At 38.2% G+C, this 19,959-nt stretch overlaps 1 protein-coding gene across 1 annotated transcript in view; it reads left to right on the forward strand.

The window, feature by feature from the left end:
- dpys (dihydropyrimidinase) overlaps positions 1 to 14,871 on the forward strand; it is a 30,783-nt gene extending 15,912 nt beyond the window's left edge. Inside the window, exons 8-9 of the mRNA XM_038275148.1 lie at positions 3,771 to 3,978; positions 14,407 to 14,871. Coding sequence (XP_038131076.1) covers positions 3,771 to 3,978; positions 14,407 to 14,466 — 268 coding nt within the window. The 3' untranslated portion in view covers positions 14,467 to 14,871. The remainder of the gene's footprint in view (positions 1 to 3,770; positions 3,979 to 14,406) is intronic.
- Positions 14,872 to 19,959: the final 5,088 nt, after the last annotated feature.

Below are 19,959 nucleotides of genomic sequence, written 5' to 3' on the forward strand. Positions count from 1 at the left end.
ATGGTTGAGCATAAATTGAATTCCAGCACTAGGGTGCGATGAGCATCCATTAACAGACGTTGTGCCATCAACTGGCAGAACCTCAAAAATATTAGAGTGACAGATTGCAACTACTCAATAGAGCATGATCATCCTGCAGTAAAGGGACTGCTTAATGTGGTTAAAGAGCAACTAATATTAATTAAATAAACCGATCTACAGCATCAGTTCTGGAAAATCCTCCCCAGATCCTCCTATCAGAACATATGAGAGAAGAAATTTTTTTTTCCTAACATAATCAAAGAGCGACATAGCATCAAAGTAAAAACAAATCAATCAATTAGTTGATTTAATCATAATGTTATTTACATATACTTAGATTATAAAGGCTGTGGACCAGCATGACACAGGAACTAAACACCCACTAAATTCCACAAAGAATAATGAGACGTCAGATTGACTGAACATTGAACTGATTATTTTATTGCACGTAAATTGCAACAAATGAAATATTCAAAAGAAAATGCAGAATCAAAATAAAACAAAGCCTTAGTTTATAGCAACGTTTCTACCCGTGTAGTTTTGTGTTTATTTTTTATGTCCAGATTACCTTACCAGAAGACCCTTAACCCCACACTGCTCCCCGGGTGCCGCACAATGGCAGCCCACTGCTCCCCAAAGGAATGGGTTAAATGCACAGGTAGATTTCTCCATTGTGAGATCAATAAAAGTTCAATTATGTCTACAGAAAAATTAATGTGCTCTCTAGTGGATTTTGCAAGAATTACAACTAGACTAAATGTAATGGTTTAGTAGTCCAATGTTTCAGGTGGGTTACACCAAGGGTGGTGTTTCTATAACTAGTATTAGTATTAATAAGGATGCCAACTCACACATACAACAACTCTACAGTCACACAAACACCTCGGCAGCTTTAGCTCCCGCTTCAGTGAACACCAACATTCTTCCATACTCCAAATCTTATCTCTCTGCTAAAAATAAAACAAATTTTGTGCCGATTTTTTTTACCGCTGTGTCTTGGACTTTCTTCGTTTTTTACACACTTTGCTGGGAGGTGACAAGTAGCCTAATTGGTTACTTTATTGTTTACCCCCCTGCATACTGTTTTATGATTGTAAAAATTCATAAGGAGCTCTATTTGGAAACAATTTGGGCAATAAATACTATACTTTCTTCTTAATAGTTTTTACCTATTCCTTTTTTCAGCATAAAATCCTGTTGGATCAGCAGACATATTTGGTTGTACATTATCATCATCTTCTGTCAGTACTTACTCATGCACACATCTATTTGGCAGCTTCTGCAGCTTTAGCTCTCGCTTCAGTGAAAACCAAGGTTTATATTGTAATCTAAGTGCTTCTCATGTGTTATCCCTCTTGGCATCCAATATTTCTTTAGCCTTTCAACACTTGGTTTTGCACTTCTCTTCTTTCTTTTTACAGCCCAACTATGGAAATGCTGACCTGCTTGGCTGAATTAATTTATTGATTGTTAATTACTCTAATCTATATTTTGTACCTATATGTCATTGTATTGTTTTTGGTAAATACGGTAAGGGGTTAAATTTACTAACAAATGTAGCAAAAAGAGAGTGTATTGCAGAAATAAAATGCAATAGGCCAACAGGGTAACATGAGCTACCTGCATACAAATTCATAAAGTGACAGGACATCTTGAAGTGTTGCCAGTTTTATTTGAGTCTGGACTTTGACCAGGTCAGATTAACACATGTCTATTGATCTAAAGCCTTTACATTATGGTCTCTTTTTCATATTTAATTTTGTTTGAAGGTTAATCTCTAACCCACCTTAAGGTTGCAGAACATATTTTTAAGGATTTCCATTTATTTAGCTCTAACATCTGCTGCCTCCGGCGTCTGTTTTCTAAACAGCCCCAGTATTACGGCTGTAACAGGTTTAAGATGCATTAACCCCCAAAATGAATCCGATTAAAGATTTTCATTAAAAAAATTATCAGATTTGTTTCTACTATATTCCATGCAATCCAATCATCTACACGCGCAGTACTGCAATTTCACAACTAGGGGCCCCGCAGGCATGGATGGACTGGGAATCCAGGACTGTTGGCAAGCCTCATTCATTACTCATACTGGCTAATCATCTCATTGTCTCAAGTAATCAATAACCGTTTTCTCATGATAATGAGATAATTATCCAGTTAGTCGAGAGAAAACAATTAATGGTTTAACCGTGGTAACAAGATAGTTATGTCATTATCTCGAGAAGGCAAAAAAAAAAAAAAGTCGAATACGACCGCTCTGGGCTTCCGTATTTTTTAGCAATATAGATTTATATTTTCATTTGTTGTGTCAGAGCATTTTTGTCTTCTGTATTTAAAGATTTATCTCACACTTGATTTAATACAACATAACTTTTCTAGAAACTCCTTTGGGTCTCAGGAGGCAAGAGGATATGATGGGTGTCTCCCTTATGTATTACTAGGCTGTGCTTACAGCTTGGCAATGCACTGCCTTCAGAGCGTGTTGTAAACATGGGAACCTTTGCTTAGACTAATCCAGTGTTTGTTAGCCTGGCCAAAATAGTATCCAAATGAAATCCAGAATGTAAATCTTTACACAGAACATTTACACTGTAAAGTAGTCCAGTTCTGAGCCGTGTCGTTTCTATGGCTGATGGAGTGAGGGGATAAAAACAAACTAAATTCAGTGAGATTTAATAAAGTGCATCTCACGGAATACAGTTTTCCACTTTTTCTCCCCTTTTTTTAAATTAGAAATGGTCAAAAATTCTCCTAAAAGTTTTTGTTGAATTCTATACATTTAGCCGAAAACTAATTGTACCTTCCACAGATTTAGGTTTAATTGTTTGAATTTTTACAAAACCCTTTTTCTTACAGGAAATAACAATAAAATATGATAAAAAATACAAAGGAAGAAATATTTTTCACCTGGTTAGAGCGCACATACATACATCCAAATTCTGCTCAGTGGCACTGCTGCCTTGCAGCAAGAAGGTTCCAGATTTGATTCCTGGCCTGGAGTCTTTCTGCATGCAATTTACATGTACTCCCCGAGCATGCGTGGGTTCTCTCAGGGTACTCCGGCTTCCTCCAACAGTCCAAAAACATGACTGTCAGGTTAATTGGCTTCTCTAAATTCTCCTTAGGTGTGAATGTGTGTGTGAATGGTTGTTTGTCCTGTTTGTCTTTGTGTTTCCCTGCGATGGACTGGAGACCTGTCCAGGGTGGACCCCACCTCTACCCCACAGATAGTTGGAGATAGGCATCAGCTCCCTTCGTGACCCTGCTTGGGATAGGCATGACAGAAAATGGATGGATGGATGGATGGAGTCTGCATTAAATCTACCGTAAAAAAAATAATGGATAAAAGAAGAGATTTAGCTAATAGGGTTGGGAAAATAACATATAGTTCAGAAGCAGATTGCGTATAGATTTCTGTTGCCCAACTCTGAATGATGGAAGCAAAATAAATGGAATTTTAACTGGCGTTCACGCATGTTTTAGATCCACTATTTAAATTTAAATGCAGTTATTGTGAAAAGTAGAGCTTTTTGTTTGTTGCAAAGAATCCCCTGGCTGTGTTTCAATAATTAACACCTCTTAAATGCTTTAAATATAAAAGTCTTTTCAATGACTGAAAAAGTGGTGGGTAGTGGAAGATTAAATCTCAGTAAATGTCTGATTCTCTCACTTCCTCTGTTTCAGATGATGTCACCTCTCAGCAGCAGCCAAATTGCTTAATATGATAATGTTGTACATCTATGTTGCAGGAGGATATCAGCCAAGACTCACCATCAAGCTGTGGACTACAACATCTTTGAGGGCATGGAGTGCCATGGTGTCCCAATCATCACCATCTCCAGAGGCAAAGTGGTTTATGAGAACAAAAAGCTGCAGGTAGAACCAGGACATGGCAGGTTCATCCACAGAGAGCCTTTCTCTGAGTTTGTTTATAAAAGAATCAAGCAAAGGGATCAGGTGAGTCAGAGCTTACTTTAAAAAACCTTCAGTCAACAAACCACACTTTGATACTAAATACAGTAGAAGCCATTCAAAATGGCCCCTCCCAGTTTAACGCCAGACAAATGGCAGCACACTTCCGTCCGACTTCCAGCCACTGCAGTGACCCCATCTTGCATATTTTTTTCACATTATTTTCAGCCAAGGGCCCATCAAAGGAAGTGAGGACAAATTTAAATGGCTACCACAGTGCTTGTTCATCTCCTTAAAATGTTACTAAAAGTTAATCACTGTTTAGCTTCCCAAGGCCTAATTAAACAATTTTTTTCACATTACTCTGTATGAAACAAAGCATAAATGAAATACAGTAAATGTCTCTCTGGTTGGATTAAATTTTATGTTAAAATAAAGCTAAAGAAAAAAAAAACCTCCATGCTCCATAATCAAATCAATTAATCCTATATTATCCTATATTGGATATTTTATGTTCTGCTACTATTCTGCATTCTTTGTTCTTTCCTATATGGAGCAGTTTGTTTGCTTCTGCCCAACAGCCAATCAAAGCAAAGCTCAGGTTGTATTTTCATTTATTTATTTATTTTTTGCTGTGTCTGTTTGTTAAGATATACCCAGAGGAAAAAAAAACATGCGTTTTCAGGCTTGAAAAGGTTCAGTCTAGGCAATTGGATATTAGGTTTTCTCCTTTCCTTGACTGAAAATTTTCAGGCTTTACCATTCCTAAAAAAGAAAATTAAAAACAATCCACTGGATTTTGTTTCCAAGTTTGAAGATTTTTTGCTTCACATCTAGAAAGCTTTTTCAATTGAAAATGTCAGGAATAGTTCAAGGTTTTATACAGTAGCCCAAGAAAGCCTTGTTTTTGTTTTGAAAACATGCAAATTGGAAAGGACGAAGGGTTCCACCCCTTTGGAATGGGGGTCGCTTGGCTTCTTTTGTCACCCTGCAATGCCCCATACCTGTCTAAGTGTCTGAAAGGGGGGTCGCCTATTCAGCCAGGCCAACAATCCCCATTCCAAAGGGATCAACCCTTCATCTGTTCCAATTAGCATATTTTCCAAACTAAAACAAGGCTTTGATGGGCTACTGTATAAAGCCTTGAACTCAACGCTAATTCTGACATTTTGAATTGAAAAATGCTTCCTGGGTGGGAAGCGAAACATCTTCAAACTTGCTTCCTCATTCTGTGCTTATCAGGCTTTACAAAGCAGCTCATTTGTATCAATTTTTGGGGGATCAGACACTTGGATTGGTGAAGTGAAAAAGCATGTCTGTAAAGATTCTCAGACATCTAGGTCACAGTCATTCCAAAAAATTAAAAACTATCCACTGGACTTTTTTTTCAAAGTTTTAAAGAGTCTAAAACTTGCAGGTATGGGGCTTGAGGCAAAAAAAGAAGCCAAAGCCCCCCTTTCCCCAAAGGGGGGGCCCCCTTTTCGTTGTTCAATTTGCATTTTTCAAAACTAAAACAAGGTTTTTGTGGTTTTTTACTGATTTTTTTTGGGGGTTTTAAAGTTTTTTTTTTTATTATGCAAAATTTTTGTTTTTATGAGTTTATTTTGAAAGGCCTTTTTTGGAAATGGAATCTAAATGTTCGCGGGGAAAATAGAGAAAAAGATCCCAACAGCAGGGGCAGACATTTGCAAGAAGTTTTACAGAGAAATTTTTAAATTTAAAGGTCCTTTTATTTTCTTTCTCCTCAAAGGAAGGGTCAGGAAAAGGTTGTTTTATTGATTTTAAAATTTTTTTAGTCATTTTTGTACTCTAAAACCATTAAATTTAAGTTTTGGGGTATTTTATTGGGACGGTGGTTTTTTGGTGTCGTGGAAAAGATAATTATAAGAAGTTTTAAAAAAAAGCTAAATTCACACAGCAGTACCCGAACTCTTTATTGCCGTCAAGAAGGGGGGAAAAAGTGATAGTCGAACTCGGAGCTGCATGTTTCCCCGGCCCCTTTTTGTGGCACATCGCGTCATTGCACCAAAAGAAAAGCTGCTGCAAAATTTAATGGACAAAGTTCATCTGTTGCTTCTTCAAAAGGGGTGCGAAGCCAGACTTTTAAAGTTAATGTTTAAAAAGTGACACAAGGAGGGAGGGTAACAAAAAAGGAAAATTTTTGAAGCTGACAACAACAGCACAAAAGGTAACCGGGAAGGGGGAAATAATGCAACAAAGTTCAAAGTGAATTTAAGTCAAGTTTAAAAAGGAGATTTTCACCAAGTAAAAAACCCCATACATTCCAAGTAAACAAAAAAAGTCAGAAACAAATGAAACAGAAACACTTGCTGATGCAGAAAAGGCTCCCCGTAGGTGAGCAAGTAGATGAACCTTTTTTAATTCAATTGGGCAAGAGAGGCGTAGGGTGAAAGACCTAAAAATTTGCAACGGAAAAGGAAAAAAATTAAAAAAGAAAACTACAGGTGTTCAACGTCACTTTGGGGAAAAAAGAAAATTTTTTTGAAAGGGAAAGCCCATTTTAAATTTGCTTAAAAACTGTTTTAAAGGGGATCTGTTGGGAATCTAAGATAACATGGCTTGTGCAAAGAGAACTAGTGTCTTAATGATTTTTATGACCAATACAGAGAAAGGGGATGGACCCCCCTCTTAATATGCGTTCCAATTAGAAAAAATGTAATCAGGACTAAAGTGTTTTGAAAACATTCCGGCCCAATGTTGGGGAACAAATAAGGAGGAGATTGTTTGGCCTGATGCCAGTTCTGTATTTAATTTCTAGTCAGCTAGTGTTCGTTATGTTGTTTTAAGATTTTCAGTGTTTTATGGCCCCCTCCGCCAAAAGACAAGAAGCTGCAGCGGGTATGAAGCCCAAAGGCTGTGTTAAGATAATAAATGAACAAGAGAAATTCAGAAAAAAAATCCAAACCTAGAAGAAAAAGACAAACGCATAAGAGAACGCAAGCTGCTGTGATGTCACAACCCCAGTAGAGGAAAGGGGGGAAATCAGAACGCAAGTTGAAAAGAGAAAAAAAAAAGGCAGTGTGATAAAGAGACAAAAAGAGGAAAGTCCCCTGCAAGGAGAAAGTCATGAGGACTTAAAAAAGGGAAATTCAAAACGGGAAAAATTTCTGAAAGGATCAAGCAGAAAAGGCAAAATTAAAGTTTTGAAGAGGACTATTTTTCAGTAAAGCAAAAAAGCATCACTCAAGTCCTGCAAATACAGGTAACTAGTTCAGAACACTGCTAATCAACCCAACAGCCCCCAAAAACAGTTAAATGTCATCCATGAGGACGGTGATTTTTAAAAGGGTTTTTTGGCAAAAGTATGTAGCTAAAGGTCCCTATTCCAGAACTAGTATTTATGGGGATCCACTTAATTTTTTAAAAGGGAAAAAGCATCCTTTCGACCTAATGAGAGAAAGAACACCCCATTGCAAAAAAAGTATTTTTCCTACAGAATTGTAGGTGGATGTGTTAAAGAAGCCTTAGAAGGCTTTTTTTTGATTGGCTTAAAGTTCCCTATATAGCGCATGGAATATGCTCAATGAAGTTAGGGAGAGCTTTTTGTCATCGCTAAGGATTTAGGGCAAGTTGCACACAGGGGCCAAGGCTCCAGGTAAAGATGTGAGAGTTGGAATTTGGATTTTTTACAAAGCTGTCAATCTGCAATGATACTAATGAGAAATTTAATCCCCAATGATGGGGTAGAGAAACAAAAGATTGTGCTAAACTCCCCAATGGTTTAGCAACAGATGGAACCGAAAGGTACGAGTACCAGCCGAGCACGACAGTTCCCCGTTTCAGTTACTTTGTAACATTCCCGTAATGGAGGCAAGTTTGCATTTAAACCATTACATCTATAAGCTATAAGAAAGTAATTTGACAAACCAAAGACAAAATCAAAATTTAACCCCTTCACAAAAAACAAGATCAGCAAAAAAACTTCAAATAACTCTACAGAAAGAAAGCATGGGTTATTGTTTTTGTTTTGTAAAAAGAGGGAACAGCTTATTTTAAAAAAGTCGTAAGTTTACTGAGAAACCAGTTATGAGGGGAATCAAGTTATTCAAGGTGAAAAACTTGTTTTGGCTGTTTAAATATGGTCATTTCTCCAGAACTGCAGCAACCCAATGATTTTCAAAAAAAATGCTCCAAACGCATCCAAGTCTGCAGAAAAAAGACAAAGAAAAAGACAAAAAAAGAACAACCCAAAGACCCAAGAAGCGCTGAACGGGGAAGGAAATCAGCAACAGGGAAACAGTCACAAGACAAGTTAAAAGAAATTAATTAAAAAAGTGACTCATGAAAATAGAAAACCAGACATTGAATAGTACCTGTTTATGTATCCCACAAAAGGAGCCAAACAAAGAAATACTTATTACGCTCTGCTGGACCACAGAGTGATTGTTTTTTTTATTTTCAAGAAGTAGCAAAAAAATTGGAAAGTTAAAACCAAGGTTAAAATCAATTATCTCGATGTCATCCAAGAAAAAAAATTGTACATGTACAAAGCTTGAAGCTTGAAATAAGAGGATTGTTTTCCAAAAAAAAAACTCACTGTGCCCAAATTTTTACAAATAAAAGGGGGGCAAAATAATGTCAATCGAAAAGCATCGTGATTCTAATTTTTGTGATCACTGAACGATTCTTTAAAGGGAAGAAAACGATTATTAAAAAAAAAAAAATGACAAATAAAATACATTAAAGGTTTGGGCACATCAATCAAACCCAAATGGAATACCACTTCCAGTCCAGAGATGTCGCTCGGATGTTTGAGCCTGCTGCTTTGTGTTGCAAGCTGTCCGGCCTTGGGTACTCCTCCATAACAAAATAAGGGGGGGAGATGAGAAAATTGCCCCCAGCTCCCTCACATTTTTAAGTCGATGCTTGATGCATTTTGGGTTTAAAAAAAAAAGAAGGTAAAAAAAAAAAAATTGATATGCGCAGTAATTTCCAAAAGGGGGAAAAGCTTACATTTTAATGTTTTCATTTTAATTTTTTTAAAAGACCATGAGGCCCTGTAAAATGGCATGATTATCCTCTTTTGTTATTTTAAGTTTGATGAATCTAAGATCTTTTTGTTAGTGTGTCCACACCCGTTAGTAATATTTTGTCCAGTATTTGTTTTCATGAAAACCTCCAAAAATAATTTCAATAAATACAGCTATGTATGAAATTTAGTGCTTTCAGTTATGTATCATTTTAAGACACTTCCGTCTGACAGCCAGTCGCCACTGGTAAGGGGGTGTTTCTTTTTTTTTTTACAGTGTTCAGTGAAAATTCCAATGCATCGAATATTTTAAGTATCGTGAAGCTCGTGATAGAACGATCGTGGATGTGAAGTGATTTGATCGAATTGACTTCTTTGCCAATACCCCCCCCTATTACACCGGATTTTATATGCCCAAAAGTGCCATTTTCCCACTCCAGCACGGGAAGTCATGGCCACATTTGGAAATCTCTCTGAATACTTTTCTCCACCCTTGGCTTGAGATAGGACTGTTAGGTCAACTGTACCAAGCTTTATGCCAGAGAAGTATATGTGGTGAAGGGAAAACCAAAATTATGCCAGAAAAAAGTTTGGGTGGAGTCATAAGTTACTGTGATTTAGTTGATGGGCCAGCATGTTATTGGAGGTAAGCCCCGCATCACTGTAAAACAAGTAATACAAAGATAGCCCAACATGAAGTAAAGAATAAGGGTTTATTACATCTGAAAACAAAGTAAAAGAAGTAACAGGACCAGAGTAATTAAAGCTCTTGAAGCAGATTTTACAGAGAAAGCAGTGGAAGAAACAAGCATTTCACAAGAAGATGTCTGCTTCATAAGAAAGCTACAAGAAGGAATAAAACAAAAGCAGGATGGACATTTTGAAATGCCCCTGCCTTTCAAAAACGACAGACCAAATCTTCCCAACAACACGTCATGTGCAATGCAACGCTTAAGCAGTCTCAAACGCAGATTCATAAGGGATCAAAGGTACTACTCTGATTATGTAAGGTTCATGGAGGACATTATTGCAAGTGGTGACGCAGAGAAAGTGCCACAGAAAGAACTCTGTAATTCCCCTGCCTGGTATATTCCCCACCATGGGGTATACCACCCTCAAAAGCCTGGCAAGATTCGTGTAGTTTTTGACTGCTCTGCACAATATCAAGACACTTCGCTAAATGAACACCTGCTTACAGGGCCTGACCTAACAAACACTTTGGTGGGAGTACTCTGTAGGTTCAGGAAAGGATCAGTGGCTGTAATGTGCGACGTGGAACGTATGTTTCACCAGTTCCATGTAACGCCCCAAGACCAGGATTATTTACGCTTCCTATGGTGGGAGCATGGTAATCTAAGTGTTCCCCCCTCAGTCTATCGCATGAAGGTTCACCTGTTTGGTGCAGCTTCTTCACCTGGTTGTGCCAATTTTGGTTTAAAACATCTAGCCACACAAGGTGAGGGAAAGTTCTCTCCAAACACAGTGAAGTTTATTTAAAGACATTTTTATGTAGATGATGGACTTGTAAGTGTTAAATCTGAAGCAGAAGCAATCAAACTAGTAAAAGAAGTAAGAGAGCTGTGTAGCACAGGCAAATTAAGATTACACAAATTTGTTTCAAACAGTGACAATGTGTTAAAGTCGCTGCTCAGAGAGGAGTGTGCTGACAGTGTTAAAGATTTGGATCTAGCACTTGGAGAGCCACTGATGGAAAGAGCACTTGGTGTTATGTGGTGCATCTCTTCTGATGAGTTTCAGTTCAGGATAACAGTCAAAGAGCACCCAATGACAGGAAGAGGAATCCTGTGCACAGTAGCATCAGTGTATGATCCACTGGGATTTGTGGCACCCTTCATCCTTAAAGGAAAACAAATCCTGCAACAGCTATGTCAAGAAAAGGTTGGATGGGATGAGCCTCCTTTGGATCAACTCTACAGAGAGTGGGAATCCTGGCTCCTAGATCTTCAAAACTTGTCAAAGGTGAGAATCCAAAGATGCATACTACCTGAAAACACAGACATCACACAGTGTGATTTACATCATTTTTCAGACGCCAGTGTGACAGGCTATGGACAATGTAGCTACTTAAGAACAGTCACATCCAAAGGAGATGTTCACTGTGTGCTAGTCATGGGAAAGGCACGTGTTGCTCCAATCAAAGTTACCACTGTCCCTAGACTATAGCTAACAGCTGCAGTAGTTTCAGCAAGAACAAGTGTAATGCTAAGAAGGGAACTGGAGATCAGCAATCTTCAAGAACATTTCTGGACAGATTCTAAAGTGGTGTTAGGATATGTGAATAACGATGCCAAAAGATTCCATGTGTTTGTGGCAAATAGGATTCAAATAATAAAGTCACTCACAGAACCACAGCAGTGGCATCATGTATCATCTGAGAATAATCCTGCAGACCATGCATCAAGAGGATTAAGTGTCCAACAGCTACTCAAATCTAACTGGTTTAAAGGACCAGAGTTTTTGTGGCAAAATGAAATACCCATTGAAACTGTCAAGATAAGTGAAGTTGTTTCTAATGACCCAGAACTGAAAGCAGTACATGTGCTCAAAACAGAAGTACAAGAAAAGAGAACAATACTTGATCGTCTCAACAAATTTTCAGATTGGAGAAGAGCTGTTAAAGCTATTGCTCGTTTAAGGAAATTTGTGAAAGATTTTAAAGGAGACACACAAACAAAAGGTGGAAGCACATGTGTTGAGGACAGACGAGAAGCAGAACTGTTCATAATAAAACTTGCACAAGGAAACACTTTCAGCAAGGAAATCAAGGACTCAACCCAAGGAAAGGACATTCAACTCAAGGATAAGACACACAGGCTGTATAGCTTAAACCCATTTGTTGATGAGCAAGGAGTACTCAGGGTGGGACGACGTTTAACAAGAGCAAGTCTGCACCCATACATCAAACATCCTGCCATTATTCCCAAATCAAGTCATGTGTCATCTTTACTGATTAAACACTTCCATGAGAAGGTGCAGCATCAAGGAAGAGGAATTACTGTAAATGAGCTGCGTTCCAATGGACTGTGGATCACAGGATGCAGCAGTGCAGTTGCTTCACACATCTTCAAGTGCACAACCTGCAGGAAGTACAGGAGGCATACCCAAGATCAACAGATGTCAGACTTACCAGAGGACAGAATGGAAACAACACCCCCATTCTCGTAGTGTGGTGTTGACTGTTTTGGACCTTTTATGTAAAAGAAGGCAGAAAGGAACTTAAAAAGTATGGTCTTTTGTTTACATGTATGTGTTCCAGGGCAATACATATTGAAATGTTAGATGACCTTACTGCTGAGGCTTTTATTAATGCATTACATTGTTTTATTTCTATTCGTGGACATGTAAGACAGATCAGGTGTGATCAAGGGACTAATTTTGTTGGTGCTAAAGGAGAGTTTTTGAATGCACTGAAGGACTGTGACAAAGAACAGTTGAAACAATATGGATGTGAGTTTGTTCTGTACACCCCATCTTCAAGCCACATGGGAGGTGTTTGGGAGAGGCAGATTAGGACCATTAGAAGTGTTTTAACTGCTATTCTTGATAAAACTTCTAAGAGACTTGATAGCTCTTCCCTCAGAACGTTTTTGTATGAGGTGATGGCTATTGTGAATAGCAGGCCACTAACAGTAGAAAACCTAAGTGATCCAAGTTTAGAGCCTCTTACACCAAATCATATTCTCATGATGAAGTCTGGTGTTATTCTGCCCCCTCCTGGTGAATTTGTGAGCCAGGACTTGTACTTGAGAAAGAGGTGGCGCCAAGTTCAGTTTTTAGCCAATGAATTCTGGACAAGGTGGAAGAAAGAATATCTTCTTAATCTTCAGCAGAGACAAATCTGGCAAAGAGACAAAAGAAATGCAAAGGTGAACGACATTGTTATTCTTCAAGAGGACAATTCTCCAAGGACCAAGTGGAAACTTGCAAGAGTAACAGATGTATATCCAAGCGCAGATGGAAGGATCAGGAAGGTGAAACTGTTGTTAGGTGATTCGACCTTGGATAAGAATGGACTAAGGACTGTCAAGCCAGTGTATCTTGATAGACCAGTTCATAAAACTGTGTTGTTGCTGGAAGCACAGTAAATGTTAAAATGTAAATATATTCCTATTGCAATGTTACATGTTTGAAGTTAAATCACTATAGGTTAGTGATTTGGTGGGAGTTTTACTGCCATATTTTTTGGTTTACATGTTTTATTTTGTATTATGCAAATTTTTTGTTATTATGAGTCTTATTTTGAAAGGCCTCTTTAGGAAGTGGAATCTAGCATGTTCGCTGAAAAACTAGAAGAAAAAGATGCACACAGCATGAAGGCATGACATTTGCAAGAAGTTTTACAGAGAAATTTTAGTTTAAAAGGTCCTTTATTTCTCATTTCTACCTCAAAAGGAAGGGTCAGCCAGCGAGGTATGTTTATATGTATTTATATAATTTTTTATGTCATTTTGTACTCATGAAACCATCTCATTTAAGTTTATGTTGTATTTTAGTTCGACGGTGGTTTTGGTGTCAGTGGAAAAGAAATTATAAGAAGAATTTTAATAAAGCTGACTTCACACCAGCAGTACCGAACTCTTTATTGCCGTCAAGAAGAGGTGGAAGTGATAGTTGGGCTACTGAATAAAACCTTGAACTCATCGCTATTCCTGACATTTTAATTTGAAAAAGCTTCCTGGATGGGAAGTGAAACATCTTAAAACTTGGAAACAAAGTTCAGTGGATTGTTTTTAATTGTCTTTTTTTGGAATGACTGTGACCTGGAGGAATGAGAACCTTTACAGTCATGCTTTATCACTTCACCAATCCAACTATTTAATCCCAGAAAATGGATACAAATGATGTGCTTTGTAAAGCCTGATAAGTGCAGTTCTGTAGAAAATATTAGCCCTTTGTCTTAAAAGCGTTATTTCAGGGTGGGTTTCCATGCACATATATTATTCTAGAATAGTGCTTATTCTCTTTTTCTAGGTCTGGGCACTGAATTTGGTTACTTATTATTGTGTTCATGTCATGGTGTAGTTGGATGTGGACCCAAATGAAGAAAGAATGAGGCAGCAGGTCGTCTTTGGAGGTTTAATTCAATGACAAAATAAGCTCATAAATTAATAGGGACAGAAGGAGCCAAGGATGAACTATAACAGGAATCCAAGGAGAAGCGAGGAGCAGGAAAAATACGGGGTAGATAAAAAGAGGAACCAGTAAGGAGTTTAAATGCTGAGTGTTAATGCTGAAACATTAATAAGACTAAGGCTGATTGGCTAACGGCTTTGCAGGTGCAGGAGGAGACTTGTGCAGCACAGCCTACAGGAATAAATGACAATCTCAAATTGAGGTCAACGTGGCCACTTTTCTGTGATTGCTCTAAGAAAATTCCTAATCAGCTGCCAGATTGGATGTACTTACTGGCGTTTTCAGTGAAGTGGATTAACCTTTCTTTTGGCTTTGTGTGTTGTCTACAGGTGGGGAGACCTACAGCTGTGATCAGAAAGCCCTATGAAGGCAAAGTCTTGTCTGTTTGAACTGACCAGGAAGATGAAAGTGTCTCTGAACCTCCAGCTGTGTCTTTGCAGAGTAAACCAGGTGCCAGAAAGGCCCAAAAGAAGAGACATTTCACATATAGGGCAGTTTGAAATGGGGCAGATGTTTAATTGACCTGATTCAGGGTATTAGCCTTTAAGTGAGCACTGCTCAACACCTTGTTCAGTTTTCTTCAGACTGATTTACACCATGGCACATTTCCTTCTCTGTGTCAGGTCACTGAGTCAGATCCAATCCAGTTCAGCATAGACCACTCTGCTGATTAAAAGGTGTGATGCAGTCAAGTGAAATATGTTTTAATGAAATGCAGCAGCAATAAATGAGTGTGCATCCTTCATACTTTGTATACTGTGGTAGTTGAATAATAAAACTGCAATCTGAGCTGATTTTTGCTTCTTTTCTTCTCTGAGGCTAGTTTTTATTTTTTTATTTTAATCCAATTTCTCCCTTAAGTTTGTTGCCAATGGCAACATGATTTGTTTTCCTTGCCCAAAAACATATTTTTATTTGATGAAAAATCCACGAAAACACACAGACAAACACAAAAGTGTTCAAATGCACTTATTGACCCAGAAAGACTGCTTGCATGTTAAGCAAGCTGTAGGAAAGGCCTATTATCTCCATTTATGCCCATTTTTGGACTTAATTCTTTTCCTTTTTCTATGTAAAAAAGAAAAAAAGGTCTGCAACCGTCACCCAGCATCATACGGCCGCTTCCCATTGGGCTGGCATGCTGCCGTGTTGTTTTGCCACGGGGCCAGTTAGGACACAGCATGAGTTTATCAGGTTGCCACACGGGTCAGTGGCGTCATGTGACTCACAGAAGGTCTACTCATGCCTGAGCAAACCTACTTCCTTCCTCTTGTCTCTTGAAGTACAATACATGGTGGGGGAAGCATTGGTTACTGAATTTACATGGTCAAAATTGGAATTATCTGAAAATGTTGGGTCTGTCTGTGTGCTTTTATTAGGAATAAATATTAGGAAAAAACTGTGCTGCTGCAAATGGTGGAAATCAAAGGTTTACAGTTTTTATTAAAATAATCGTGTGAGGCAATGTGTAACACATGGTTGTATCTGTGATAGGAAACTTATAACAATGAATCCTGAGGTTTTTCCCTGTTATTTTATTAAACGCTATTCTATTGCCCAAGTAAAGGAGTGGCTGTTATGTTCAGTTCAGTTTATTAATATCGTGCCAGTCCACAACACGTCATCTCAAGGCAAGGAGACAATTTAATAAGATCATAGTCAGATTGGTTAGAAAATGATTGCATGTAATCATTGACTTTGCAGATTCACTCCTCATGAAAGAGCATGTGGAGACAATAGACATTCACTTGTATTGTGTTATTGACTGCAGCAATCCCTCGCATCAAGCATGCATGCAATGACTGTAAAGAAGAAAATCTTTTTTTTTACAACCAGGCTCAGCATGAGCGGCCTTTTGCCCAAGCCAAATCGGAGTTTAAGAGAAAAACCAACATACAAAAGATACATACAGGCATTGAATTATATATATAATGTAGCGGCTTTGTACAAGAAAAAAATACAGTTAAGCAGATTAGCCCTGAGTTGTGTTTTGTGTCAAAATGGATAAAGGAGAGCACACATAGTCAAAACTGAGGTGATAACTGTCTAAGAGAGAAACAGGACTAAACACTTAATATAAGTCCAACTCTATCATCTATAATGTGAGTTGTTGATTCTCCCATTTATCTTCTCTTCTTCTCTTCTCAGGATGGAGTCACAGCCTATTTGGCTGTGACTCCATCCTGGAGAGAAATATCAGCTGTGCTGCTTCCATCAACACCTTTGTTTATAGATGTTTGACATCAGCCTGTTTTTGAGTGTAGTGCTGTTTATCTGAATGTGACTGGCTGGATTCTTCAACCTCTGACATGGGAGCTGACTTGGAGCTCATCCGCCTGGCTGTGTGTTTCCTGGACGGGGCCGCCTTTTGCAGCTGCTTTTTGTATCTCTGCTTTTGTCTCCTTGAACCCCAGCTGGTCTCAGCAGATGGCCGCTCACACTGAGCCTGGTTCTGCTGGAGGTTTTTTCCTGTTAAAAGGGAGTTTTTCCTCTCCGCTGTCACTTCAACCATGGTTAGTGTAAGGGACTGCATTCAAGTCAATGAGTCGATGCAATCAACTGGTTTTACTTGGATAGAAAACTTTGATTCAATTTGACTGTATGAGCTGGTGAACTGTAAAGTGCCTTGAGATGACATGTGTTGTAAATTGGCGCTATATAAATAAACAGAATTGAATTTAATTGATGGCAACAGCTGAGGTGATGCCTTAGCCCTCATCCCTCTAGGATGGTGTCAAAGCCCAGCAGGAACAGATCAAATAGAGGCACTATGATTAGAAAAAAGTTGAATGAACATAAACTTAAAAGTTGAACTAACAAATACTAAAGAATAGAAGAATATTGAAGAACAATTATGAAAAGTGGTCCCCAAGTCTTCCAGCAGCCTAAGCCTATAGCAGCATAACACCAATTCATAACATGTTATCTCAAGGCACTTTACAGAGACAATTCAAACAAATCATATGCTCAGATTTATTAAAAGTTTTCAATCTAAGGAAAACCATGTGATTGCTGGTACTTTAGGATAACCTGTGCCACTCTAACTATAAGCTTTATCACAAAAAAAAGTTTTAAGCCTAGTCTTAAAGTAGACAGGGTGTCCACCTCATGCACTAAAATTGCTATTTGGTTTCACAGGAGAGGAGAAGATCTGCCTCCCATTCTACTTTTAGAATGGTAGGAAGAAATTGTAAAATGTTGGTACGTAGAATTTCATTAAGAACATTTATTATAAAAACTTAATGTAAAAAGTCGTCTCCACTTTCGATTAAAAGGTATATCTTCAGAATATGTCCAGCTTCCTTTTCTTCCAGCGTATCAATCTTACTTCCAAGGGGTAAATAGTAATAGTAGTAGACAGAAACAACAGTTAGAGAATTCCCCCCATACCAGAAGGCAAAGGGATGCGACCCTTGAGACAAGCAGTGCCACCCCATCTCTTTGCCTCTTCCAGTGTGCGACTCCATAGAGTAGAGGAGAGTCCAGCCTCTCCAAAGGAGCTGGGTAACAGAGCCCAGGGTATGTCTGGTGTGTGAACACTTTTTTCCCGGCTGAGTTCATACATTTCTGAAATAAAAAAGTCAATTCGAAAAAAATATTTTTTCAACCTTCATATCATAATGATAAATGAAAAAGTATAAGTGCTTTTTAAAATAACCCTTCATGCTATAGGAACTAAAAAAAGTTAATGGAGAGAGCTAAAAAGCAAAAACATGGAAATGAAATACAGTATACAGTATATGTTAAAGAGAGTTATTTCAGGCCTTATTTACTACAAATGCTGAATTGTTCAAAATATAAAGCTAATTGTTAAGCCCTTCTTTATAATAACTAATCCCTCAGTTTCCTTAGTTGAACACTGTGCCACAAACTGCGCCATCAGTACATTTGTTCTATCAGAAAGTAGCACCATAGAAAAACGTTGCAGTTATCTGTCTTTGACCTTTGAGTGCTCCATCAACACTCTGAGCCTAAGCTGACTGTGACTACTAAGAGAGGCATAGAAGCTCCTGAAAGATCTCTATAGGGAAAGACAGCGCTTAGAAGGAAGGAGCACTGTGCTGCTCGCTGCATATGTAGGGTATTTGTGTCATAGATTATATAAGAAACAGGAGTTGCTCTACATTCATCATAAAATGGATGCAAAATATAGAATCTTCTCAAACCAATCGGTGTTACTAGCAGCTTTATGTAATGAAAAGTAAGTCTCCTTGCATAATCGGTGAAGCTAAAAAATTATTCATGTCCTGTTCATTCAGTTTGTCATCAGAAGAGACACAGAGAAATATAGACATGGAAACAGACACAGTCACAACAGTACAGCTCAATGTTGTACATTTATTGCAAGTTTACAGAGATTTGTTATCTGTAGCTAAACAAAGTGTGAGTAGCAGTTTGAACTCAAAAAGGTAATTATGAGCTTTGTATCCTGTCCTACCAACTGCATCCTCAATACTGCAAAACATGACTGTTCAAATCACTGTGATGTAACTTTTTCCATCTGGGACTGAACAGAGTCAGCATTTATGTAAAGAAATCATATAACCTAGATTAGCAAACTAAGAAAGTGTCAGACTAGATTTTGTTTGTCCCTGATATTTATCCAGGTCATTTAGGGTGAACACGTATGTACTGTAAAATAATACATTTCGTTTTATAATAGCCCTGTGACTAAATGTGATCAGTATGCACAGATGTCTTAAAGAAACCTATTCTACTTCGTAAATTTTATTGTATAATGATTCATTATACAGCCGATGATCTTCGATGTTTCAGTTTTTGCTTTTCTTGATAATGTCTTCCTCTACAGCAATTAACTAGTTAAGTGTAGTGGCTAAAATATTATATTCTAGGCAACTGCTTGCTATCGTTCCTGGTAGGCTTTGGTCTTACATGAGCTCAATCAAGCATGCAGGTCTATATTTGGACTTACTCATAAGCCCCATTTACACTACCCTTTTGAAAGGGTAGTGTAAATGGGGCCGAGATCAGTCCAAACACCGTAGGCGAGATAGCTGTTGAGTCTAAATGGCAGACACAACTGAACCACGCAAACATGGTGCTAGTTCATCTGTAGGGCTCACCGCGACTTAGTGCTGGCTCATTCTCAGATAACAAAGAGCGCATGAGCAGACCGCGTCATCTCCTTACTGTCAGCCACCGTAATCAACTAAAAACTTCAGACAAACTTCAGACATTCATACAAATATTAGCTTCTCTACCGTGCTAAACGATTTCTAGTGATGATTTGGCTTAGCAGTGTGATGAAACTCAACGTCCATCATTGTTTCCTGCATCTGTAAGACCTGATTAGACGATCGTTTGTCGTATCCACTTCCCAAAAGCCAACTCTGTCAAGTAAATTCCCCAAAGGCTGCCTTCTTCGCCTGACTCTATCACAATTATAAACGAATTTCCTGAATGTTATGCGCCACTGGGAGGCGAGGAACTGTGCTAGGGGGTAGTGTAAATTGTCGTAAGGAAACAAGCTCGGCACGGTTAACTGATCCAACCTCGGCATGGAGCGGTTTTCAGAGGGTAGTGTAATTTGGGCTATAAAGTCATTCATTTCCATCACAAGGTCTATTTTCTTCCAATTTCCATTTACAACAAAATACAAACAACTTAACTTCAAACTAAGGACAGTAGAAAACCGTTTGCTACTTCACATGACACTTGACCTTAAATAATCCCATCCCCCTCCTAATGCAATAAGTGAACCAAAGGAAATCCACCCCCAGTGGAGATAAATTCAGAGAAATAAGGTAAATGGTTCATACAGCTAGCTTAATATTTATGCCTTGTTAATAAGTTAGTTCATTCTGGTTCGTGTCAAACTTCAACTTTTGAAAATGTAGTGTTTCGCTTTAAAAATCCTGACA

Source organism: Cyprinodon tularosa, unplaced genomic scaffold, assembly GCF_016077235.1.
Source record: "Cyprinodon tularosa strain WSP-4 unplaced genomic scaffold, ASM1607723v1 ctg941, whole genome shotgun sequence".
NCBI classification, from domain to species: Eukaryota; Metazoa; Chordata; class Actinopteri; order Cyprinodontiformes; family Cyprinodontidae; genus Cyprinodon; species Cyprinodon tularosa.